The sequence below is a fragment of the Cynocephalus volans genome, chromosome X (assembly GCF_027409185.1).
Source record: "Cynocephalus volans isolate mCynVol1 chromosome X, mCynVol1.pri, whole genome shotgun sequence".
NCBI lineage: Eukaryota > Metazoa > Chordata > Mammalia > Dermoptera > Cynocephalidae > Cynocephalus > Cynocephalus volans.
Window position 1 is genome coordinate 151,358,538 of NC_084478.1, and position 25,213 is coordinate 151,383,750.

The 25,213-nt window shown below is 38.6% G+C and overlaps 1 protein-coding gene across 3 annotated transcripts; it reads left to right on the top strand.

Annotated features, from left to right (window-relative positions):
* The first annotated feature begins 753 nt into the window (after positions 1 to 753).
* On the top strand, positions 754 to 23,157 carry HTATSF1 (HIV-1 Tat specific factor 1). Of its 3 annotated transcripts, none has more exons than XM_063084095.1 (10): positions 754 to 844; positions 1,112 to 1,349; positions 3,071 to 3,251; positions 3,983 to 4,030; positions 4,491 to 4,645; positions 11,479 to 11,642; positions 12,664 to 12,763; positions 19,386 to 19,475; positions 20,360 to 20,497; positions 20,998 to 23,157. In XM_063084095.1, exons 2-10 carry the CDS (start codon positions 1,167 to 1,169, stop codon positions 22,135 to 22,137), a joined length of 2,199 nt encoding a protein of 732 aa, XP_062940165.1. In that variant the 5' UTR covers positions 754 to 844; positions 1,112 to 1,166; the 3' UTR covers positions 22,138 to 23,157. The 3 variants fall into 3 exon arrangements, with proteins under 3 accessions (XP_062940165.1, XP_062940166.1, XP_062940164.1); XM_063084096.1 differs by having other exon boundaries at positions 764 to 868; XM_063084094.1 differs by lacking the exon at positions 754 to 844 and adding an exon at positions 877 to 979.
* The last annotated feature ends 2,056 nt before the right edge of the window (positions 23,158 to 25,213 follow it).

The following is a 25,213-nucleotide window of genomic DNA, read 5'->3' on the forward strand; positions in this document are numbered from 1 at the left end:
TCATTTTCAGCTATGTGTGTAATTTCGTGGGGTGGGGGGGGGGAGTTCTGTTTAGAGCAAAAGCACGCTGTGTCCTTCTAAGAGAAATACAAAGAAACGGACTTAATCGGCCAGTAAAGGGGGTGTTTATAATGGGATGTTTACATTTATATTTAAGTTTGGGGCTTGAACGCCTCTAAATCCCGGAGTACAAGCAGGCAATTGCTGCCTCTCACCACAGAGACGAACCCAAGCCTGAGAAAGTTGAGACCAATAAAGGAGGGGGCTGAGACTAGGAAAAGAAGGTTGACCCTTCCAGTCACAGTTCGCTCATTCATTCATTCACTCACTTCGCACTGGACACCAGACCCCGTGCCAGGCGCTTAGGCTACCAAGACGAACAACAGCCCGCGCCTATCGCATGGAAATCATAAAGAAATAAAAGCTACGGCTCGGGTAGGGGCCCTGGGGTGAAGGAGGCCCGTCGTTTGCACGTAGCAAGAGAAACCTTCGCCGCCCGCCCCACCCACTACCCCAAGATGGCGCCGGCCGCGAGAAAATGTTCCCGCGCCTGTCTTCCGGCTGCCGCCTGGGCCGGCCCGGCCCGACACGCGGGGCCCCGGGGAGCCCAGGGTCCCTGAGCTGCTGCGGCGCCCTCGCGGCCCTCGCCCCGTCCGGAGGCGGGCTCGATGGACTCGACGCACCACAAGCCCGCGTCGGCGCCTTTTGACGCCATTGTGGGCGTGTCGGCGCGACCCGCGACGTCGCGGCGCGCCGACAATGGCGGCTGCGCCCGCCTAAGCGGGGTTGCGTTGACGACTAATTTCTTGACGTTGTCGCGGCAGCCGCCGTCGTCCCAGACCCGGTGGGCGGCAGTGGCGGCGCGCGTGTACGCTTCCGGCCGCGCCCCGGACCGAGCGGTGCCGCCGAGGCCTGGCGAGCCGGGTGGGCGGCGGCGGGGCCGAGCAGGCAACATCAGCGCGCGTGCGCGCTGCGGACGGTGCGAGGGGCGGGGCGGCAGCGGAGTGGCCCGGACTTCCCGTGGACTGCTGGGGCGTCACGGGGAGGCGAGCCGGGGGGCGGCGGGGCGCGAGTAGACCGTGGCCGACCTCCCTTTCTCTGCTCCCTCCAGCGTCACCTCGGCCTCTTTGCGCTCCTGAAGCGTGCCCCTGGGCTAGGGTGCAAACATGAACGCCAACCACTTGGATGGGGACGAGTTTGATGAGCAGTTGCGAATGCAAGAATTGTACGGAGACACCAAGAACGGCGACATCCAGAACGATCCCGGTGGGGAAACCGATTCTTTCGGGCAGCAGTCGACTGACACCCCCTACGAGTGGGACCTGGACAAGAAGGCTTGGTTCCCCAAGGTAAAATAGTGACACGGGGGCCACTGTAGAGTGGGCCGCCTGGCCAGCCTCGCGAGGCACTCCTTTTACGTTTGCTTGGCTGAGCTCGTTGGTCCTAAACCCCGTGGATAGTGACGCTTCTTTTTGTTGTGTTTATTGCAGAAGTAATGTGTAAAGGAACATAAATCGTTAGCGTGGTGCCGTAAATGTAATTCTTAAGTCTTTTCTGTGCCTTATTAATTTTGTCTGTGAAGGTCACAGTTGGTTATTACATTGATGAGTGTTTTTTATTGCAAAGAGGAAAAACACCAAGAGCAAATTTCGTAGCTATTCATCTCAGGTAGCCAACCTCACTTATCCTAGGAATTCAGATGTTTATCTCATATGCTATGCAAAATGAAGCTTCTTGATTAAGAAAAAAGTAGCTTTTTATGTATTTTTACCGATTGAACTTTGCATCTTGCTTTACTTTCCTAGTAAATTTGTCTCGTTATATATGTTTGAACCATATAACCACAGGAATATGACTAGAGATGCACAGAATATGGATGTAAAAGATTTGTGTATATTCGTTTGGTGTACTGGAAAACTAAGTATTTTTATTTTTCATCTTGGAAGTAAAATAACTAGTGTTAAATTTGGTTCTATAAACTTTGCAGTAAAAGTACTCTGTTAATCTAAGTCTCATATGGATGGAGAAAAGGATACTAATAGCATATCGATTGACTTGCAAACCAATAATACAGAACATGTTTCTATTATGCGATAGGACTGTTGTGTTAGAAATTCTTTGTTTCAACTTTTCTTTCCCATTTTGTATTTGTGTATATATTCCAATCCCTCCATATTGTTAAAATTTACTACTTCAGTTATGTACTGGTAGTGCCAGCTCGAGTGCAGATTTAGTTTTTTCAGCCTTCTGAGTACTTTTAGTAATAGTCTGATAATGGATTAATTTATAACTGTATTTTTATGTTATTGACGCCCATACCTCTTCAAACTTTGAGTTTTAAATTTTTCCCATCTTATGTGTGTCTAATATAGATTGGTATGCTGATCAAACTACATTTCTTTCATTGTGCTTTTCCCCCAAAAGCCAGGAAGATAGATACGAGCTGGATTTGTACATAATTCGTTGACACTAAATGATAATGTGATTGAATTAGTGATAGAGTTAAAAATGATCATAGCTTTACAGTTGTTAGCCCCATTCTTTATGTACCCAATCAAAGTTTCATTGTGTGCTCTCTGCATACAGATATTTAAGTATTTAGCATATAGATAGATAGATAGATAGATATTTGTGCATCTATGCGGTAAAAGTGGATTCTGTGGTTAGATTATTAGTTGACTGTTAGTTTTTATTCTGTTTTATTGTCATCTGGTACTTTCTTTGTTATATGTACGGGTATTTGTAGCCTTAGTCAAGTAGACTGTAGAGAGGTAGTAATTTATAAAATTTGCCAACATCACTTAAAATGCTTTAAGAGTATCTCAGACTTTGGTGTTGATAATCTAAGTACTTGTGTCTTTTTTTTTTTTTTTTTTTTTAATCATTTTAGGCACAGTTTTCTATATAAGGTGACTTGTTGCATTTACACTTTAATTACTACAACTGTTATCTGCAGAGACACTGCTTTGTTAGGTTGTATAGATGAATATGTAATATAACAATTTAAACTTTTTATGGATGGAAATAATTTTGAATTCCTGTAAGTGTGTGTGCTGAATTTCTTATTTAGATCACTGAAGATTTCATTGCTACATACCAGGCCAATTATGGCTTTTCTAATGATGGTCCATCTAATTCTACTGCAAACGTACAGCACATCAATACTAGGACTGCAGAGGAACCTCCACAAAGAAAAACCCCTGAGCCCTCTGATCCCAGAAAGAGGGGAGAAAAAAGAAAGACTGAGTCAGGCAAGTGGTTGTAAATTGCAAAACATGAGTGTAAAAATTAAAAGTGTGAGTTGTGTGTACATATAGTTACTTTTTGGAGAATTATAATAACTTTGAAGGAATAATAAGATGAGTTTTTTCTTCAAGATAGTGTCAGAGTCCTAAAGAATCAAGATAAACTGGCCATCTTTTTTTTTTTCAGACAGGGCTCTGAATCTAATTATCTGTCAGAAGATTCAAATACAATTGACCCTTGAACAATTCAGGGATTGGGGCACTGACACCATCCCCACTCACACCCCTCCCCCGCCAGGACAGTGTAAAACTCTCATATAACTTTTTACTCCCCCAACACTTTACTAATAGCTTACTGTTGACTGGCAGCCTTACTGATAACATAAACAGTCGATTAACGCTTATTTTGTATGTTAAATGTTTTATGTACTGTATTCTTACAATAAAGTAAACTAGAAAAAAATTTATTAAGAAAATCATAAGGAAGAGGAAATACATTTATAGTATTTATTGAAAAAAATCTGCACGTAAGTGAACCCACATAGTTCAAACCCATGTTGTTCAAGGGTCAGCTGTACTGTGAAAGCTCGGTAGTGATTTCAGTTAGTCTGTTTTGGTCTTCTAAGGATAAGAGAAAGTTCCTGGAGTTTCAAGAAACTGCCACATTGTCAAGATTTCATAATGTGAGATTTATCTTTTCTTGCAAGTGTTTCATTTTATTTCATTTTGAATTTTAGGTTGGTTTCATGTGGAAGAAGACAGAAATACAAATGTATATGTGTCTGGTATGTATACCATTTTAAACAAATTTAAGGTAGGAAATATTTGATTTTGAGATTTTTCATGAAATGATTTTTAGTCTTCAGTTTCCCTGAAGTCCATTTTTTATCATTACGTCTTTTTTTGTTCAGCTGTTTACATTAGTGAGGGATGTGTTTATTACGGAACTGAGAATAAGTGCATGTAACTTTACATGCCATCCTTTTTGCCTACTGTTAGGTAACTTACGACAGTTTGCCCCTTCAGATTCGGTGAGGCCTAAGCAACTCATAATTCGAATGTATATTTGAGTACAAAGAACTGAAATTTCCTCAGTTCTATAGAAGTGAGAGTCTTATATACATTAAGAAAACAACATTGTACTCACCTAAGTTGTAGATTTCTAATTGGTAGAATGCTAACTCACTCTCACCTTTATTATAGTTGCCTTTATAAATGTTTTAAAATTTTTTTCTATTACTACAGGTTTGCCTCCAGACATTACAGTGGATGAATTTATCCAACTTATGTCCAAGTTTGGCATTATCATGAGAGATCCTCAAACAGAAGAATTTAAGGTCAAACTTTACAAAGATAATCAAGGAAATCTTAAAGGAGATGGGCTTTGCTGTTATTTGAAGGTTAGTTATATAGTCAAATAGGTTCTTGTATCTCTATTTTTAACTTGGGAATCAGGGCTATACTTTTTCATAAATGATAATCAAGACAAAGAACTATTTAAAAGAGCATAGAAAGAAAAGTGAAATTTTGGATGGTACCTGTGTGTTTCACATTGGTAACACATTGGTAAAGTTATTCACTTGTTTTGAGAAAATATGTTATCAAGTCAAAGTATTATATATAAGTATGTGACTGAGGTGCTTCTTTTGTCTGAAGAATTTCTCACTGTAAAGATTTCTTCATATATATAATCATATATATAATCAATTGAGAACACAATTTAAAAATCCCAGAAGAAAAAAAAAAAACAGTGACTTTTTATTTGCCCATTGGAGTGAATTACAACAGGGTTTGGCATACTCTGGCCCACCAGCTATTTTTGTAAATAAAGTTTTATTTGAACATAGCCACACTTAGTCATTTATGCATTTGTCTATGGCTGTTTTTGTGTTTCATTGGCAGAGTCGAGTGGTTGCAGCACAGGTCTTGTGGCCCACAAAGCCTAAAATATTTACTAACAAGACCTTTGTAAAAGAGCTTTTCTGACCCCTCAAATAGACCATAAAGGAGATGATAGCTTATGCTTACTGCTTTAAAACACTTTTTTGAATGGGAGAGAAGAGGGAGTGATAGTAACAGAAATTTGCAGAACTTCATGTAGTCATGGTACCATAAATTGCACAGGGAAAGCTCAATGCCAAAGCTAGCCATCATTTCTGGAACACCTGCCACCTTAGGAGCATGTGTTAATGCACTGTTGCAGAATACAAAAATAATGGGCATGATGATGATATACATTTGTCATAGAGCCTGAAAATAATTACAAAGCAAAATAGAAATGATAAAACAATTGTACCAACACCACAGGTATGTTGTGAATATATAGTGTTTCATTGGTATTTGAAGGCGATAGGATTAAGCTGACAGCTTTTGGGAAAATAGGTTTTGACCTGGAGCATGATGGGTGTGGGACATGAGTGTGACCATTTAGGAAGGTAGTTACATAATACTCAAATGTAAGGAGATTTGAGAGTTTTATAAGTTCTTTAAAGATGATTAAAAACCTGTAAATAGACTCTTAGGGGTTAGATCGGCTTTAAAATTTTGTTTTTTAAATGGAATTTTGAGAAGCTTCATATGTGTAATTTAGGACCCATAAAAGTACGAGATTGTCAAACCAGTACTTTGAGTTCCAGAAAAATAGAGTTAATTGTTCTAGGATCCATATCAGATGTGAGCAGCTGAGTTCAGTTGTCCTTTTGTGTTTTCCTCAGATCCTCAGATCTTTGACTCTATTTGTATAGGGCTGATAACTGCATTCTTAGTGTAGGACCCAGAATCCATAAGTGTGTTTAATGTACAAACCATCAAATAATTATCTTCTATTTCTCAGTGTATTACAGACCTGCATTTTAATTGGTGAACCAAAAAATTAAAGGCTGCCTGTGCTCTTCCTAATTCCCTGAGTCACCTAGCCTTTTAAGTTAAGAGTATTATAGGTTTTAAAACTGGAATGTACTTTAGAAATCATGCAAGTCCACTTGCCTCATTCTGCAAATGAGAAATTGGGGCTCTAAGAGGCAAAATTACCCAATAATATAATTTATTGTGCACCTACCATGTATATGCCAGTCCATTTCTTTTCTATGCATTATTTCATTTAAGTTTATCAAGAAACCTGTAATGAAGGTACTACTCTTTCCATTTTACAGATGAAGAAATTGGGGCTCAGGGAACTCGAGTAACTTGCCTAAGATCACACAGCTGAATAGGGACAGCTACATCTTAAACACAGATTTACTGAATTGCATTCTAGCGTTCTTTATCCCCAAGTAGGCAGTTATATTTAAATTTTTATTGTGTATATAGTAATTGTTCATCTCTTTTTTTTGGAAGTCTAATCTTTTTTTTTTTTTCTACTTAAATTTATTTTATTATATTTTTTTGGTGTTTAAAATAAGGCATTTTATTTATTTATTTATGTATTTATTTTACCTTCTTTTGCTCTTTTTGTGTATTTTAAATTCTCAATATACATTGTAGTTGATATTTGTGTCTTTTTACCCATTCCTCTTTCCCCCTCCCCCTCTCCCCGCAGCCACTACATCATATCTGTTCACTTGTCTTAACAAGTTCAAGGAATTGTTGTGATTGTTGTGTCTTCTCCGCCCCCTTATTTGTTTGTATATTTATTTATTTATATATTTTTAGCTCCCACAAATGAGTGAGAACATGTGGTATTTCTTTCTGCACCTGACTTGTTTCACTTAATATAATTTTCTCTAAGTCCATCCATGTTATTGCAAATGGTAGTATTTCATTCTTTTTTATAGCAGAGTAGTATTCCATTGTGTAGATATACCAAGGTTTCCTTATCCACTCATCTGACAATGGACATTTTGCTGGTTCTAATTCTTGGCTGTTGTAAATAGTGCTGCAATAAACATGGGAGTACAAGTATCCCTTCAACATGATGATTTCCATTCCTCTGGATATATTCCCAGCAGTGGGATAGCTGGGTCATATGGTACCTCTATCTGTAATTGTTTGAGGAACCTCCATACCATTTTCCATAAAGACTGCACCATTTTGCAGTCCCACCAACAGCATATGAGTTCCTTTTTCTCCACAACTTCGTCAGTGTTTATCATTCTCAGTTTTTTGGATATTAGCCATGCTAACTCAAGTGAGATGGTATCTCAGAGTGGTTTTGATTTGCATTTCCCGAATGCTGAGTGATGTTGAGCATTTTTTCATGTGTCTGTTGACTATTCACATATCTTCCTTTGGGAAATGCCTATTCAGTTTCTTTGCTTATTTTTTAATTGGATTATTTGGTTTTTTGCTGTAAAGTTGTTTGAGTTCCGTGTATATTCTGGGTATTAATCCTTTGTCAGATGTGTATTTTGCAAATATTTTCTCCCACTCTGTTGGTTGTCTTTTCACTCTATTGATTGTTACTTTTGCTGTGCAGAAGCTTTTTAGTTTGATATAATCCCATTTGTTTCTTTTTCCTTTGGTGGCCTGTGCTTTTGGGGTCATATTCATGAAGTCTGTACCCAGTCCTACTTCCTGGAATATTTCCCCTGTTTTTTCTTTAAGGAGTTTTGTTCTTTCTGGATGTATATTCAATTCTTTAATCCATTTTGAGCTGATTTTGGTATATGGTGAGAGGTACTAGTTCCATTCTCCTGCATATGAATATCCAGTTTTCCCAGCACCATTTGTGGCAGAGGCAGTCTCTTCCGCAGTGTGTAGACTTGGTGCCTTTGTCAAAGATCAGATGGCTGTAGGTGTATGGGCTGATTTCTGGATTTTCTATTCTATTCCATTGATCTGTGTGTCCGTTTTTATGCCAGTACCATGCTGTTTTGTTTATTATAGCTTTGTAGTATAGGTTAAAGTCAGGTAGTGTTATGCCTCCAAGTTTATTTTTTCTGCTTAGGATTGCTTTGGTTATGCGTGGTCTTTTTTTATTTCATATAAACGTCTGGATAGTTTTTTTCCATTTCTGAGAAGATGTCATTGGAATTTTGATGGGGATTGCATTGAATCTGTAGATCACTTTGGGTAATATGAACATTTTCACCATGTTAATTCTTCCAATCCAAGACCATGGGATATCTTTCCATCTTCTTGTGTCCTCTTCAGTTTCTCTCAGCAGTGGTTTGTAGTTCTCACAACCTTTTAAAACTTTATTCCTAAGTATTTTATTGTTTGGTGGCTATTGTAAATGGGCTAGCTTTCTTGATTTCTTTTTCTGCATGTTCACTGTTGGAGAATAGAAATGCTACTGATTCTTGTGTGTTGATTTTTAAATCCTTTGGTGAAATCGTTTGTCAACTCTAAGAGTTCTTTTGTAGAGGCTTTAGGCTGTTCAATATATAGGATCATATCATCCGCAGACAGGGAAAGTTTGACTTCATCTTTTCCAGTGTGGATGCCATTTATTTCCTTCTCTTCTCTGATTGCTCTGGCTAACACTTCCAACACTATGTTGAATAGGAGTGATGAGAGTGGGCATTGTTGTCTCATTCCTGTTAGTTTCAATAAATTTTTCAATTTCCTCTTTAATTTCTTCTTGGACCTATATGTCATTAAGTAGAATGTTGTTTAATTTCCATGTGTTTGTAGCTTCCAGAGTTTCATTTGTTATTGATTTCTAATTTTAATCTATCATGATCTGAAAAAATACATGGAATAATTCCAATTACTTGAATTTGTTGAGACTTGCTTTATGACCTAAAATGTGATCTATCCTGGAGAATGTTCCATGTGCTGAAGAGGAGAATGAATATTCTGAGGTTGTTGGATGGAATATTTTGTAGATAAGTGCCAAGTCCAGTTTATTTAAAGTGTTGTTTAGATCTTGTGTTTCTCTATTGATTTTTTTGCCTAGATGATCTGTCCAGTGTTAAGAGTGTGTTGTTCAGGTCCCCTGCTATCATGGTGTTAGTGTATGTCTAATTCTTTAGATCTAATAGTGTTTGCTTTATAAACTTGGCAGCTCCGATGTTGGGTGTGTATATATTTATGGTTGTTATGCCCTCTTGATGGATAGATCCTTTTATCATTATATAGTGGCCTTTATCTCTTTTTATGGTTTTTGGTTTAAAGTCTATTTTATCTGATAGAAGAATAGCTACTCTAGCTCGTTTCTTATTTCTATTTGCGTGGTATATCTTTTTCCATCCTTTCACTCTTAGTCTATTGTGTCTTTACAGGTGGGGTAAATCTCCTGAAGACACTATATTGTTGGGTCCATCTTTTTAATCCAGTCAGTCAGTCTGTGTTTTTTGAGTGGGGAATTTAATCCTTTTACATTTAGAGTTGTTATTGAAAGATGTTGATTTACTCCTAGCATTTTATTGATTTTTGTTTCGATATCTTAAGTATCTTTTGTTCCTTTCTGATTTTCTGTTTGTCTTCTGTGTTTGTTGGCTTCTTGGGGTGGTAGATAAACTACTTTTTGTCTTTATTGTTAGCATTTTTATTTTACTCGTAGGTTTTGTTCTTTCTTGAGTATCCTTGGCAGTGATGGTTGTTTTTCAGGTGTCAAACCCAGTATTTCCTTGAGAATTTCTAGTAAGGCTGGTCGTGTGGTAGTGAACTCTCGCAGTTTTCGTTTGTCTGAAAAATACACTTATTTGTCCTTCATTTCAGAAGCATAGCCTTGCTGGGTAAAGTATCCTTGGCTGGCAATTTTTGTCCTTTAGTATTTTGAATATATCATCCCATGTTTTTCTGGCTTTTAGGGTTTCTGATAAAAAGTCTGATGTTAGTCTGATTGGGGCTCCAATCAGACTTGCTGCTTCTCTCTTGTAGCTTTTAAGATTCTCTCTTTGTCTTAGAGTTTTGCCAGTTTGACTATAACATGCCTCAGAGAGAACCTTTTTGGGTTGAATATGTTTGGAGATCTTTAGGCCTCCTGAATCTGAAGATCGTGACTTTCCCTATACCTTGGAAGTTTTCTGCTGTTATTTTGTTGAATATATTTTCAGTGCTATTTCCTTTTTACTCCCCCTCTGGAATACCCATGATTCAGATATTTGAGTGCTTAAGGTTGTCTGTTATCTCTCTTAGATTTTCTTCAATTTTTTAAATTCTTTTTTCTGTTTTGTGTTAATTCAAACAGCCTTTCTTCAAGGTCAGAAATTCTCTCTTCCGCTTGTTCTAGCCTGCTGGTTAGACTCTGTTGTGTTTTTTATTTTGTTGAATGATTCCTTCAGCTCCACAAGTTCTGCTACATTCTTTTTCATGGCATTGATTTCTTTGTACATTTCTTCTTTCAGGGCCTGTATATTTTTTTCTCATTTCATTGTGTTGTCTAACTGAGTTTTCTTGTATCTCATTTAGCTTCCTTAGAATTGTTGCTCAAAATTCTTTGTCAGTCATTTTAAGGATTTCCTGTTCTATAGGATCTAGACCTTGAGAGTTATTATTTTCCTTTGTTGGTGATGTACTTTCTTGATTTTTCTTATTTCTGGTATCTTTCCTTTGGTGTTTAATCATCGTGGCAGGGTTTATCATGGTCCACTCATTCTATGTCTGGCCTGGATCCTGAAGGTACTGCCAATGCTGGGCAGTGGAGACTCTCCTGGGCTTGGGGTTCCACGGCACCTGCCTGTTCTGGCACAGCTGTCTCGGGACATGTGGGCCTGGCGGCTCTCGGGCCTCTCTGGGTATCAAGGACTGGCCTGGTCTGGGGGTCCTGCGGCACCTGTTTGTTCTGGCACAGCTGACTTAGGGCATGTGGGCCTGGCAGCTCTTGGGCCTCTCTCGTGATTGTTCATCTTAACTCCTGAAGTTTTATTTTAGTGTGTAAGTTTATTTGTCTGTTTCTGTTGCTTATAACAAAATACTGGAGCTGGGTAGCTTATAAGAAAACAAAATTTATTGTTCATAGGTTCAGAGACTGGGAAGTCCAAAGTTCAGGCAACGCATCTGGTGAGGGTCTTGGTAAGTGACAGTGACCCAGGGGTCTCACCTGGCAAAACTGGCAGAGCGGAGAGAGAGACTCTCACATGCTCTCCTTTTAAAGCCCTCAGATCCATGCCCCTGACTGCCTTTATTTATCCATTTGCTAGGGCATGCTCCTACCATCTTATCACCTCTTCAAGGTCCCACCTTTCAATTGTAATAGGATTTCCCACCCTCTCAACACTGTCACAGTGGTGGCCAAGTTTCTAATACCTGGAACTTTGAGTGACACAGTTTAAGCATCAGTGAGTTTGGCAGGAACATTCAATCCACAGCAGTAACTTACTGACTATTTTATTTTACCTTTATAAAGAGAGAATCTGTGGAACTTGCATTAAAACTTCTGGATGAAGATGAAATTAGAGGCTACAAATTACATGTCGAGGTGGCAAAGTTTCAACTGAAAGGGGAATATGATGCGTCAAAGAAGAAGAAGAAGTGTAAAGACTATAAGAAGAAGCTGTCTCTGCAACAAAAGTTTGTGTTTTTTTTTCCTTTGTGAAAAGTTTGATATAAATATCCTAGAATACATTTTTGGTGATAGCTAGTTTTGTTTCATCAGATATGTCTACAAATTATTTTAAAAGAATTTCCTGAGATCATCAGGAATCTTCAGTATTCTATAAAATGGGATGGTTTGGCAGTGGTAGTGGTTTTCATTTTGTAGGGTGTTTATTCGTAATATAACGGGCTTAAATGAGCCAAAAAAAGCCATCTCTTTGGAAAATGTTGAACATCAGATTAAATAAGATAGTTAAGGCTTATATTACTAGACCATAAGTTCATTTCCAGTGTAGATTGAAATCAGCTATACCAGGAGCTAAATTTTTATATATAGGTTTGTTAGTAAGAATTAGAAATTAGAAATGATAGATTTCATCATTGTACATTTTTAAAAATATGCTAGTTTTAAGAAATTAGCCAAACTGATACTTTTATCATTTCCAACACTATGCTTAAACTAATGATAAAATGATCATAAAGCATTTAGTTGTGATATCCCATAGCTTTTACAACAGTAGTTAGAATAAATACCTACACATTTTATAAACTATCAGTAAAATTTGATTGTAATAAAGTGAGTAGTTTTACATATTTAGTGCAGTTTATTCTTTATAATGGTAAAATGCCTAAAAAACAATACAATTTAAAAATATTTTATTGGCCTCAAAGTGTATCATCCTAGAGATTCATAAATACTAAATAGTTAGCAATTTTTCAAGAGTTTCATTGGAGCGTTTGTATAATGAGTCAACAGTTGCTCTAAAGAAATATATTCTGGGGATTTCTGGTACCGGGTCCATTTTTCCCTGCTCCTTATTTTCATTGTAGAAAGTTCTCTGAATGGAACTGTGACTAAAATACACAGTTGTTTTGGAATCAAATAATTATCATTATTAAATACTCAATAAAGGATTACATTGACAAGTCATTTTTTTCTCTCTCCAACAAGTCTGAAACAAATTGACAGTTTCTTGTTACCACTTTATTGCATTAGGCAGTTGGATTGGAGACCTGAGAGGAGAGCAGGGCCATCTCGGATGCGCCATGAGCGAGTTGTCATCATCAAAAATATGTTTCATCCTATGGATTTTGAGGTAAGAAGTGGTGTTCTTACTGATAGAAATGCTGATATGCTTTCTTTCAAGCGAGCTCAAAGCTTGCCTTGCCACATCTTTGGCATTTCACATCCTCTGTGCTCATGTCATAGATAAGGCAAGAAAATGAAGCCAAGAAACAATTGAAGTTTTTGGATTTCCATTTATTTAGCCCAGTGTCCTTTTAATTGTATCCCAGGTAAGACTGTTTGATACCCATACTGTGGCCCCAAATAGCAGCTACTTGGTATGGGAAACCATTAAAATAATCATCATTAATTATTTATGGGAACTGCTTGCAGATTTTGAGTGCAGTTCAACAAGTATGGGCTGGTTTTGGTGGAGAGTACCAGTTTTACACTTGCAAATCAAAGCTTCACTTTGGTACTAAAAGTTTGATCCTTAAAAACCTTAGTTTAATGAAATACAGTCCCTGACATGTAAATAGTGGGGGTTGTTTTTCAGGGCCTAATTTTTACACAACTCTTTAGTGGCTATTAATAGGATCTTATAATAATGTCCATGTAAAATTCTAAGAGCAGCAAGTAAAAATGAGTAAAGGAAGAAGAGTTAGCTACCAAAGAGGTTTGAGGAATATTAATTGTCGTCCAGGTACCATGTATTGCGTCCTCCCTCTATTCTTATCTCTGTCTGCTGGTGTAGACCTATGCGATCCTTAGTGGAAAAACAACTTTTTATTCTCTGCCTGGTTCTGAAATTATTGGTAGCAAGTTACACATGAGAAAAAAAATGTTCTTAATGTAAAATTGCAGGTTTACAAATGATCTAGTTGCAACCAGTGCCCATTATTGTCCCTTTTGTGTATTTAAACAGTCAAATGGCAATATCATTTTAGACCCCTTCTAGAGGGCCCCAAAATGGACAGTTGAGCTCCATCTCAGCAAATAGTGATTTGATAGGGTTTACTGTGCACCTGTGGAATCTGGGCATCTTTTGAGGTCATTGGGAAGATACCTGTAGACTGTTTATAAGGTTGCTTGATGTCTTTTCTGACCAGAAATTTGGAATAATCATGAAATGTAACAGAGCTATTTTGAACTTGCAGTGATAATGAATTATATTTAAAAAACACACACGTACACACTCGTTGCTTTTTGAAACACTGTCCTTGCCAGGTGGGACTTTAGAAGGAATGCATAGATGGATCACGATATCTAGTCTGCTAGGTACCAACTCCACAGTTATCTACAATTCATCACATTTTATCCCCCTGGTAAATAAGTGTTTTTTTGATTAGCTGACATATTTGTTTCTGACTTTGGTCCTTTATTCACACAATCTGTATTCAAACATGGATGTAAATGCACTTAATTCAAAGCATCTGGAACCTCTGAAGTAGGTCTGTTGTGTAATTATATCTATTCTTGTTTCTACCACCTGCCTTGCTCATTGAGATACCTTATTTCAGTCTATCACCCTGGGCAGACTTAGCTTTTCTAGCTTAACAAATATTCTTTCCCCAAAAAGGCCACATTTATTCTACGTTGACCTCTACAAATTCCCTCCAGTAAATATTCCTAAATATGGAAGTTTCATGCTTGCAAATTCCTGATTGTTTTAAAAAAATAAGACCCTTTCTGGTTTAGTACAAACTTCACTTTAGTTTCAGAGCCCTTATATTACCGTGTTTTGTTTACTTCATGGCATTTATTATTGTATGAAGTAATTTTATTTCCTCTACTAGAATGTGAGCTCCATGAGAGCCACGACTTTGTTTACCTTGTTTCCTACTATATTCCCAGTGCAAAGAATTCTGCCTGGCACACAGTAGGCCCTCAATATTTATATGAAGAAAAATTCAAAGAATGGTTGAAAGAAACCCCTATTACTCACAGGCCAGAGTCTTCTTATTCACCTGATGGATAAAACATTTTCTCTTTAGCATGTTTGCAAATGAAGGCCAGTTTTCTTTTCAGATGCTTCTGCCACAGGGGATGACAGGACAGTCTGTCCTGGCAGTGATGGGCTTCAGAGTCCACAAGCAAGGAAGTCCGTGGTGGTGCTCTTCTTGTTTATTCACCTGCTTGGTCTTGCATGGGCCGACTAGCTTGATGAGAGCCTGTCAGAAAGAGGGATGACAAATAATTTTGTCTTTTGTTCACTGTCTCTGTGGGCCTGAACCTCCAACTATTCAGTACAGACCTGTGTTATCCAGTATGGTGGATTCTAGCCACGTGTAGTTATTTAAATTGAAATTAATAAAATTAAATTAAAAGTTCGGTTCCTCAGTTGTACTAGCCACATGTGGCTAGTAGTTACCATATTGAATAATGCAGATATACAACATTTCCATCATCACAGAAAGTTCTCTTGGACAACACTTGTATAGACATTATGTGATTCTTGATAGAAGTGTTCAGTAGAAAAATGTGATTTTATTACATGTTTCTGGGGATTATTTGATTTGATTGAAGACTCCAGATGAATGTAAGGAACAGACATCAGCATTGAGCTTTTCGGTGCAAAACAAAAACTGTATTGTCAGGTTACCCCGAGGTATCAGAAAGAAATCAGGTTTTGGCTTCTGGTCAAGATGGCGGAAGAGACAGTCCCCGGTGTTACTCTCTCCCACAAATAAACCAATTTACAACTATTAAAAAGTAATAACAGCTAAGTTGGGGCCACTAGAGCTCAGGGGAAGAGGAGGAGAGGCCTACGAGTGCATGAAGGTGGGAGAAGCCATGATGAGAGAAAGAAAAATCCACTCCGACCATTTCGTGTCACGGCTGCTTTAATGCTGGAGCTGCTGAGTGCATGGAGCAGGAGCCAGCAAAAACCGTAACTGCACCCTTACGATGAAGTTGCTTGGAGGCGGCAGGGGAGAAGAGGGCCTTGGTGGACCCCAGGCCAGCAGTATCACAAACAGGGTTCCTGTGAACTGACATAGGAACAAGGAACCACAACAACTGAGAAAAAGGAGTCACTCAGAGGCCGGTGAGTCATTGCAAGGGACTGGAGCACAGCCCATCCCATGGGAATTGTTTGCAGCATGGGCAGTCGGGGAGACAGGCCCACCTGGGAAATGCTGGGGCACAGCAGAGACAGCTGATCTGCCCCCCAGTCAGTGCAGGACCACTCAGAGGAGACTGGTCAGGAATACAAAATTGCATGGGGTGCAGTTTGATGAAAAGACTCAGGCCCAGACCAGTGTTTCTATACAACCCAGGTGCATCAGATTTCACCAGATCTGGAAATTCCTGTAAAGTCAACTATTAAAACCTGAGCTGCACAAAAAGCCTTCCCTAGGGAATCAGCAGCAAAGCAGCAATTTAGCTCAACCACACAGTTCAAGTACTGGTCCCCACAGGAAGTTCCCCCATTTTAAAAGAAAGTAAAGGACAATAGTGGTTCCAGTGCAGAGTTTAAGTGGTGAGAACAGCAAATAATCCAGCATAGAACTTACATAGTACCCACAACCAGAGACAATGTTTGATAACTAGTAAAGGTCTCATTTCACCAGAGAACACCTATAACACCTAGAGGGACTGGAAGTCCCCTGGGCTACCAAGGCAGGAAGAGGGGAGGGCCGGGGGCCTCAGCCATGCCCCCTGACACCTGCAACAAGTCCCAAGGATGGGGGCCAAGGGTCTCAGCCACACCCGCCAAGTGCAACCACCCCAGCAACGACCACTGAGCTGCTGTAGGAGCGCCCTGGGCTCTCCCGAGCCGGGGCGCCAGAGGGCCAAGGGCCTCGTCCACACCCCACTCCCCGCATGCACAACCAGCCCAGTGATGACTACCAGGCCACCACAGGAAAACTCCTGGGCTCTCCCAAGCTGGGGTGGTGGGGGGCTGAGGGCCTCGTCCACACCCCCACCACATGAGCAACCAGCCCAGTGACAACCAGCAAGCCTCAGCAAGAAGGGCCCCAGGTTCCTGAGCTGGGGTGGTGGGGTGTGAAGGCTATTGCCACACCCCCTTGACATCTGCACCCAGCCCAGCAATAACCAAGCCACCACTGGAAGCCCACCAGTCTCCCCTGTGGGAATGTGGGGGGTGCCACAAACCTCAGTCCCACTCCTCCTTCCTCCTCCTTCCACTGCATTTCCTTCCCCTTTCCCCTCTCCGTCTCCCTCCCAACTTCTCCACAACAACACTGTAGAATGTAAAAAAAAATATTAATAAAATTTTTAAAAAAGAAATCAGATTTTGGGGGTGGAGTATATTTTTATCCCACACAGTTGACTAGTGTTAGAAGCAGCATGCCTAAAAATACTCTTTGGTGTCAGGATAAACAATGAAGGCTAATATTTTTAAGGTAACTTCAGAGGGTCTTCAGTATTTAATTCAAAGCCTATTTAGAAATTCATTGCCTGGCAAAGTCGAATACCAAGAGGTGAAGAATCAAAACTTAGATACAAGGGTAGGTTTCTTGTATATTCCAGCACTGTCCAACAGAAATATAATGTGAGCCACGTATGTAATTTAAAATTTTCTACAGCCACAATAAAAATATAGCATGAAATGGGAGATTAATTTTAGTAACGAATTTTATTTAACCGAATGTACCCAAAATGTTATAATTTCAACATGTAATGAATATAAAAATATTAATGACCTGTATACATTTTTTCTCACTGGTACTGAATCTTCAAAATCTGGTGTGCATTTCATATGGCACATCTCAACTTGAGCTGGCCACATTGTTCGTGCTCAGTAGCCAAATGTGGTTGGTGGCCCCTGTCTTGGAAAGCATATGTTTAGACTGGAAAGGAAAGAGAAACATGGTTTATTTCTTTCAGGGGAAACAAAACACGACTCTGGGGAAAAAAAAAAAATTATGAGTTGACTGCCGAAGATTTCAGTGTCTGGGTATGATTTCAGTCTCACGTCCATTGCTTGCAACATCTTGTCTTTAGGAAATTTCCATGTGTAGGCTGGCCGGTTAGGTCATTGGTTAGGGCACGGTATTGTAACACCAAGGTCAAGGGTTCGTATCCCTGTACCAGCCAGCCAACAAGAAAAAGAAAATTGCCATGTGTAGCTAGCTAGGTTAAAGAGTCTTCCTAAAGGAGGGCATCATTTATCTTTAAGGTTCTGGATACTTTACAGCAGTGAAGATATATTAGTTCTTCAGGCTGGTGTAAATGAAAATTTAGGTCTGGGAAAACTGGTGAAGATTTGCTATCTTATAGGAAAAGCACTGAGGCATTGTTGTAGAAATAAAGGTCATTGCCCCCCTCCCTGCCACCCGGTGGAATCATGCTTAAATTTAAAATTTGTTAAATATTCTAAAACAAGTTTTTTTTCTTTTAATATAATCCTGATTTCTCGATGAATGAAAGAGAGGTATTAGTAACAGTTTATTGAACTTTGAAAAAGATTTTATTGATTGTTGGCTATGTGGAAAAGTCTGTGCTGTATTTTGTGAGGTTTATGAAACTCAGTGAAACAAGATTCCTGCCTTCTGAAAGCACACAGTCTAGAAGGAACTAACCACACACATCACCAGCAGCCATGGTGTGACTTTACTCGATAACTTTTATGGTCCGCTCCCCATTCTTCTCAGGTGTGATAATTCTGTATAAAACAAATTGGCTTGTTCTCCAAAATTAGGTTTTATAAGTAGGGAAATCCACACTTCTGACAGCTATAGTTTTAGAAGCCTCAGATTTGTGCAAATGAGTAGGATTTTGTATTTTTTATTTTAAATCTGATTTCAGTCACTGCCTAGAAGTTTATTTTTGCTATTTGAAGAACTTCAGGGGAGGGAAGCCACTTTTTGGTAGTTCTTTGCAGTTCCTCTTTAGTTGAGAAAAATAACCTGTGAGAAAGATAGATGTATTTAAATATTTTCTAGAAAATGTAAGTCGACTTCAATAGAAATTCATAGGTAGGACATCTTCATTTATATGTGTATGTAGTTGATAATTCAAGTTGATAGTGTGTCTTTTTCTGAGCCATTTCCATACACTAAGACTTAGAGGAAGATTTGTTAATTCCCACAGGGAATCTTAAGCCCTTTTGTTGTTGTGGGGAGGAGAGTTCACCTGAATTCAAGACCACTGGAAACAGTAGCACCTGAATATTCTTAATAGACTTGTATATTATTTTGTGCTTAATAACAGCTCTTTATTTGTGTGATTCTGTTGTAATGTGGTAGGAGACAAGATAAACAGGCATCCTTATAACGTTTACCCCATGAGTTAAAATAGAATCTTGGAAGCATGAAAATCAATCTTAGAACACTTAAAGGGGCATCTCTTTCTCCATTATAACATTTCTGCAAAAAGGAACCTATCCAAAACACAAAACAGGATGATAACATCCATACAGAGCATAGGACCTAGCAGTCTCTGACTGTGTGCCATATGATTTCTCCTGCCCTCCCTTCCTTCTCCTTTGTCGCTGTAGACCCCTTCTGCTGCCTGCCATACTGGTCCATCTCTGTCTTCAAGCAGGGCAGAGCTGCTTTAGCAGTAGCAGCGGCTGTAGTAGTTTAACTTCATTTGATTTTGATTTAAATTTTATAGCCTGCCCACAAACATAACCTTAAGCAAAACCTTTTTTAATTTGTTGGTTTTTCAGAGCAAAAAATTTGATTCTCAGTATTTATAGTTAAAGGGGACAAACCCATTTTAATCAAGTGTATTTTTTACAGGATGATCCATTGGTGCTGAATGAGATCAGAGAAGACCTTCGAGTAGAGTGTTCAAAGTTTGGACAAATTAAGAAGCTCCTTCTCTTTGATGTAAGTTCATGGCTTGGACAAATGAATTAAAGCAATCATTCTTCCAGCTTAATAAGTTATTACTAGATGTCAGCATGCGCCCGAATTTTAGATTGATGTTTTTATATGGTAGCTCTGCTATCTGGAAGTAGTCATCTGTTAGCAATCAGATGAACATGGATTGTAAGTCAAGTCTTTGACAGATTTGGTTTGGTATGCCTTGCTTATTTTTCTACATCATTGCTCTAGAGTACATGATCAGGTCAATGGAAGAAAACAAAAATGTATGAGACCTTATGGTTCTCTGTTTTCCCTAATTACCCCCTCTTTGTGAATTATTCTCCATATTTGGAACAATCAGGAAAAATATTCTCCTGTACCTTTCCCCTTCTCACTCCTTTTTTACTTCCATAATTGACAAACATTACTTAAAAGAATCACCGTTTATTGATTGTGTATTACAAGCTACTTTACCTGTTATCTTATTTAATCCTCACAACCCTTTGTGGCAGGTAGGTGCCTTTACACCCATTTTACAGCTGAAACTTAGATTGAGCCCCATGCTCAAGGTCGTTCAGCTGGTAACTGACAGAGCCAGGATTTAACCCCAGGGCAATTGACTTCAGAGTTTACACTCTTCAGAATTTATACTCTTACCTCTCATCAGACAGTGTTGTCAGCAGAAACATTTCTAAGGACATTGTGCTTGGTTCTTGCTGGATAAGATTAAGCTAAAGAAGCAGCTGACTGTCTCTCACTGGCTGGGATAAAAGGGAAGAAAGGCTTTACATATAGTCTTTTAGCTCCAAGTATCAGAGAGAACACTACTACTACTTACTCTGCCAAATATGTGTTTTTATTTTTAATCTTATCATTCATTCCTTTTTTTCTTCCTTTCTTTATAGAGGCACCCAGATGGTGTGGCCTCTGTGTCCTTTAGGGATCCAGAGGAAGCTGATTATTGTATTCAAACTCTTGATGGAAGGTGGTTTGGCGGCCGTCAGATCACTGCCCAAGCGTGGGATGGGACTACAGATTATCAGGTAAATTCTGCAACTGTCAAGGACACACAGATTGTTTCATTACTAACAAATGCTGATCTAGCAGTCCTTCACATTTAAGTTTTGGGTTCAGTTTAATCTGTTTAATGTAACTATACTTCTTTCAAATAATACTTTGTATTCAGGGGATAGAAAAAGAAATGTTTCAATCTTTCAGTTGATAAATTTTGAGGCTTGCTCAAAATAGTGATTAGAAAAGGACATGTTAAAACGTTTCACTTCCTTTCTATGTTGTAAAGGCTGAGCTCAAATATTAACTTTTTAAGACTCCAAAACTGTGGTGTTTGGTATTTATTTAAATGATCTTATTTAAGGTCAACTCTATAAATTGAAATGTAAAGTGAGGACAGGGAATTGCTTCGATTTCCTAAGATGTGATTCCTTATAAAATCGGGATACTTTCATCAATATTAGAAATGCTTAGAGTTGTTACTTCTTTTTGCCTAAAACTTATTTTAATGGCAGTTTCCATTTATCCACAGGTAGAAGAGACCTCAAGAGAAAGGGAGGAAAGGCTGAAAGGATGGGAGGCTTTCCTCAACACTCCTGAGGCCAATAAAGGCCTTCAGCGTTCCAATTCCGTCTGTGCTTCAGAAAGGGCAGGGCCTTCTAGAATAAGGCATTTTTCAGAACACCCTAGCACATCTAAAACGAATGCTCAAGAAGCTGCAACTGGAATGGCATTTGAAGAACCTATAGATGAGAAGAAGTTTGAAAAGACACAAGATGGGGGAGAATTTGAAGAAGATGCTTCTGAAAAAGATGCCAAAGAAGGTGGTCCCCAAAAAGAGACAGAAGAAGGCTGCCCCGAAAAAGAGTCTGAAGAGAGCAGTCCTAAAAAGGAGTTGAAAGAAAATGGCCCTGAAAGAGAATCTAAAAAGAAAATACTCAAATACGATTATGAAGAGAATGGCCTTGCCAAAGAGTCTGAAGAGGAGGCTGGCCCCAAAAAAGAGTCTGAGGAGGACGACTCAGAGAGAGAGTCTGCCGAAGACTGCTCTGAAAAACAGTCAGAAGAAGGTTCCGAAAAAGAATTAGAAGAGAATGGTCTTGAAAAAGATTGTGATGAGGATGGCTCCGAAAAGGAGTCTCATGGAAACGTTCTTGACAAAGAGTTTGAAGAAAATGACTCTGAAAACTCAGAATTTGAAAAAGATGGCTCCGAGAGAGTGTTAGATGAGGAAGGCCCGGAGAGAGAATCTGGTGAAGACTCCGATGAGAAGGAAGAAGAGGAAGAAACATATGAAAAAGTGTTTGACGATGAGTCCGATGAGAAAGAGGGTGAAGATGTGGATGAGAAAGGGCTTGAAGATGCTGATGAAAAGGAGGAAGAAGAGGATGCAGATGGAAAGCTGTTTGAAGACTCCGACGAAAAGGAAGATGAAGATGCAGAGGGAAAGGGAGATGAAGATGTAGATGGAAAGCTGTTTGAAGATGACGATTCCAATGAGAAGGTGTTTGATGAGGAGGAGGATTCCAATGAGAAGTTGTTTGATGATTCTGATGAGAGGGGGACTTCGGATGGTTTGGGGAATGCTAAGGAAGAGGGGCCCCCGTCCACAGGCAGCAGCTTTGTCCTCAGTAGTGATGATGATGATGATGATGATGATAATGATATTTAATCCCTTCAACTTGCTTTTTAGGGAGTCCCCCATCTACATTTGCCTGTGCTTCAGGGTAATTACTAGTAGTGTTACACGAACATGTGCATAGTGGTAGGATGCCAACAGATTAACGCATTGAAGTGTTTTCATTGTTACCTGTACCTGTTAGTTTTAAATATATGTTCATTGGCTGTTCAGTTTAAAACTTCTTAGTCACATGCAAGTAAACTGGATACTTGTCCTTTTGTCAGTTTTGTTAAATGCATGCAGAATAATATTTTTAAAAGTATTGAAGTTTGTGATATTCAGAAATAAAAATAAGTTGATAATATGCAGAAACTGGAAAGTGGACTTGAGTTAAATTGCATTTTAAATTCATGCTGTTGCTTCATTCATACTAAAGGTTGGATTTTCTAGGGACTTAAAAAATCCCTTAGGAGTCTCCTAGCTTCCAGCTTGTGTTACCACATTTGTCCCCATTTCCCCTCTCTAAACCAGAGCATGTTCTTAAACTTATAAAGGAAATAGCACTTTGGAGGTTTTCCTTGCCCAATCCTTGCAAGTTAACTTTTGTTTTCTACCCTCTTTCCATTAAAATTTGCTTTTAGATTTGCAAAAGTGAACTTCCCGTGGTTCATAGCTTTCATTATTATTGAAAATATAGAGGAGATTAGAATTCTACTGTGTGCTGTTTCTTAGCTTCTTTGGGCCCCTTTAGAAGTTGATTAAAGTTATGGGACCCCTCCGCAGAAAAATGTACACACACACACACACACTACACAGCTTCTTGTGTACAGTTTGGAGAGGTTCATGGATCCCTTGAAGTTTCAGAACTTTTGTCATTCATACTTCAGTTTGTTTTTGTTTTAGAATCATGGTGCCTAGTTCTGTGCAAAGTTGTATAGTCCCAATAAAAGTGTGGGTCTTTCCTGATTGTGCTTTCCAAATTCAATATTGATGAATTTACTTCTGATGTAGCATTAAGAAGTTATTCTCATAAATTAGAAGATAAAAATAAACTGCATTGGTTCTCTTTCATTACAGTGTCTGTAAGTGTAATCATTACCTTCTTTAGACAGAAAAGAGTTCCTGTACTTCAGGCTCCTTTTTGTTCTGAAATTTTTTGGTTGGTGCTGGGATTTCTTAAAATCTTCTAGGATTTCCACCCAAGGATAAGTCAGTAAACAAGGTAAAGTCACATATAGAAAAATTGCAAACCAAAATCGTGTTCTCTTTAAAGATAAGCCAGAAGCATTTAAAAACTAATTTGTTGGGGAATTGATTTTCTAAATGAAAGGAAAAGAATGCTTTACCTTCCTACACTGTGGTTGGGACACAAAACTCCACAACATAAATTAGGTCTAAAACCATTAGAAGGGGGCCATTTCATTCTGGACATTAAAATGTATAATTTTGGAAATCCAGAATCTGTCAGAAGAAGAGAATGCACATCTAGTCTGTTTCAGATATTAACCATTGCTTACTAAAGACTACTAACAATCATTTTGGGATGAAAAATACATTAGGAATGTAGTGAACTTTCACTGTTTTATGGGCTGCATTGTCTAAAACAAAGCATTGCCAACCCTGGCAAGTTATCTGTGTGAACTTGCGTTTGTGTGTGTGGGCGGGGGGGGGGGGGCAGTTTTAGGATGCTGTCCCCATATTCTGACCTCTTTTCCCCTATTCTTTAATTTGGTTGGTATTAAGTACTTAAGCTCTTTTCATATGAAAACCCTGGAAGTAAAAGTCACAAACAGCTGTAAAATGGCAAGTAATTTATGAGGTGATAAAAATAAATTAACAAAATCATGCAGCATGTACGTACACAGCCACCTGTTTTATTAAGTAATCAGGTTTTATTGGTCCTAAAAATTGAATTTATCATGAGGCAACAATATATCCTATTATAAAAAAAGAATTTGGAGGTAGATTTTAAGCACAGCAAAACTCAATTACCAAACAATTTCTTCATTTAATGCTCCTCAAGACTATACAGTTTAACGGATCAATGGAATAAAATAGAGGACCCAGAAATCAACCCTAAATGCATGAACCAGAAGTGGCTTCAGGCATGCTTTTGGCTTGAATGCCCTGCTCTCTGAGTCCACAAGTACCTTGTATGAGAACAAACTTGAAACTTCATGTTAGAAGATTAAAAATATTACTGGTCTTGGCAGTATTAATGGAATATTGAAATCATTACTGCTTTCTAAAAAAAAAAGAAGACCGATAAGGGCAAATTTGGAGTAATTTATTTCAAGTATTTCTGTTTTCCTTCCCTTCTTGAGAAGTAATAACTCTGGACTTTTTCAGAAGCCCCGAGGAGCTGAACATCCAGTCTGTTTTGTCTATTTGAAAGACACTACCTCTTACTTTTCAGAGTAATCTGATATAAATCCTGATATAAATTATTTGGTCATTTCTGAGGCTTGGAGAAAAGGTAGGGATTAGCTAATATTCGGGTTATGTCTTCCTCAAATAATGATGTGAATCTTTTTTTTTTTTTTTTTAGGTAAACCAAACATTCTCATGTAATGCAGAGAAGTGCTCCCAATTAGTTTGCACAGAGCCATGGCTAGGAGAACAGTAGAAGGCTTATAGATTCGCCCTTTGTGAATGTTTGTCAATATTCATACGGACTTTTTTCCTTATTGAGTCTCTTTCAGATATAAGCTGCATGCCTTCCTTCAGACAATCACTTCAATTTACTTAAAATCACTTTGCTCAATTAATTTTTGCCTCTTACCACACTTCATTTATGTGACTAGTTGTGTTTATAACTTTCTAAGTAAAATACTTCCCTGATGTAAGAAAAAAATGTTGAGGTTATTTCTTTCCAAAAGCACAAACTGATGTTGCAAATAGCCTAAATTCTTGGATGCCGGTTATCCCAGGGAATGATTGCTTGAGAAAAATAGTAAAGTTGACTTTTAGGTGTTCTGAGTCCTACAGGTTTGTTTTACTCTCTGTTTGAAACCAAGAAGGTACTTATGGGGTGCCAGATGTATTATACTCCAATAGAAACCATAAACAAGGTGGTTTGTGTTTATATTTTAGTTATCTTTAGAAACTAAAGGCTGTGATATTAAGA

What these genes read in the sequence shown, in the direction of transcription:
- HTATSF1 (XM_063084095.1), top strand. Translation starts at nt 1,167, where the DNA reads ATGAACGCCAACCACTTGGATGGGGACGAGTTTGATGAGCAGTTGCGA. An exon ending in TACAAATGTATATGTGTCTG is followed by an intron (nt 4,031 to 4,490) that starts GTATGTATACCA and finishes CTATTACTACAG; the next exon opens with GTTTGCCTCCAGACATTACA. An exon ending in GGCTTTGCTGTTATTTGAAG is followed by an intron (nt 4,646 to 11,478) that starts GTTAGTTATATA and finishes ACCTTTATAAAG; the next exon opens with AGAGAATCTGTGGAACTTGC.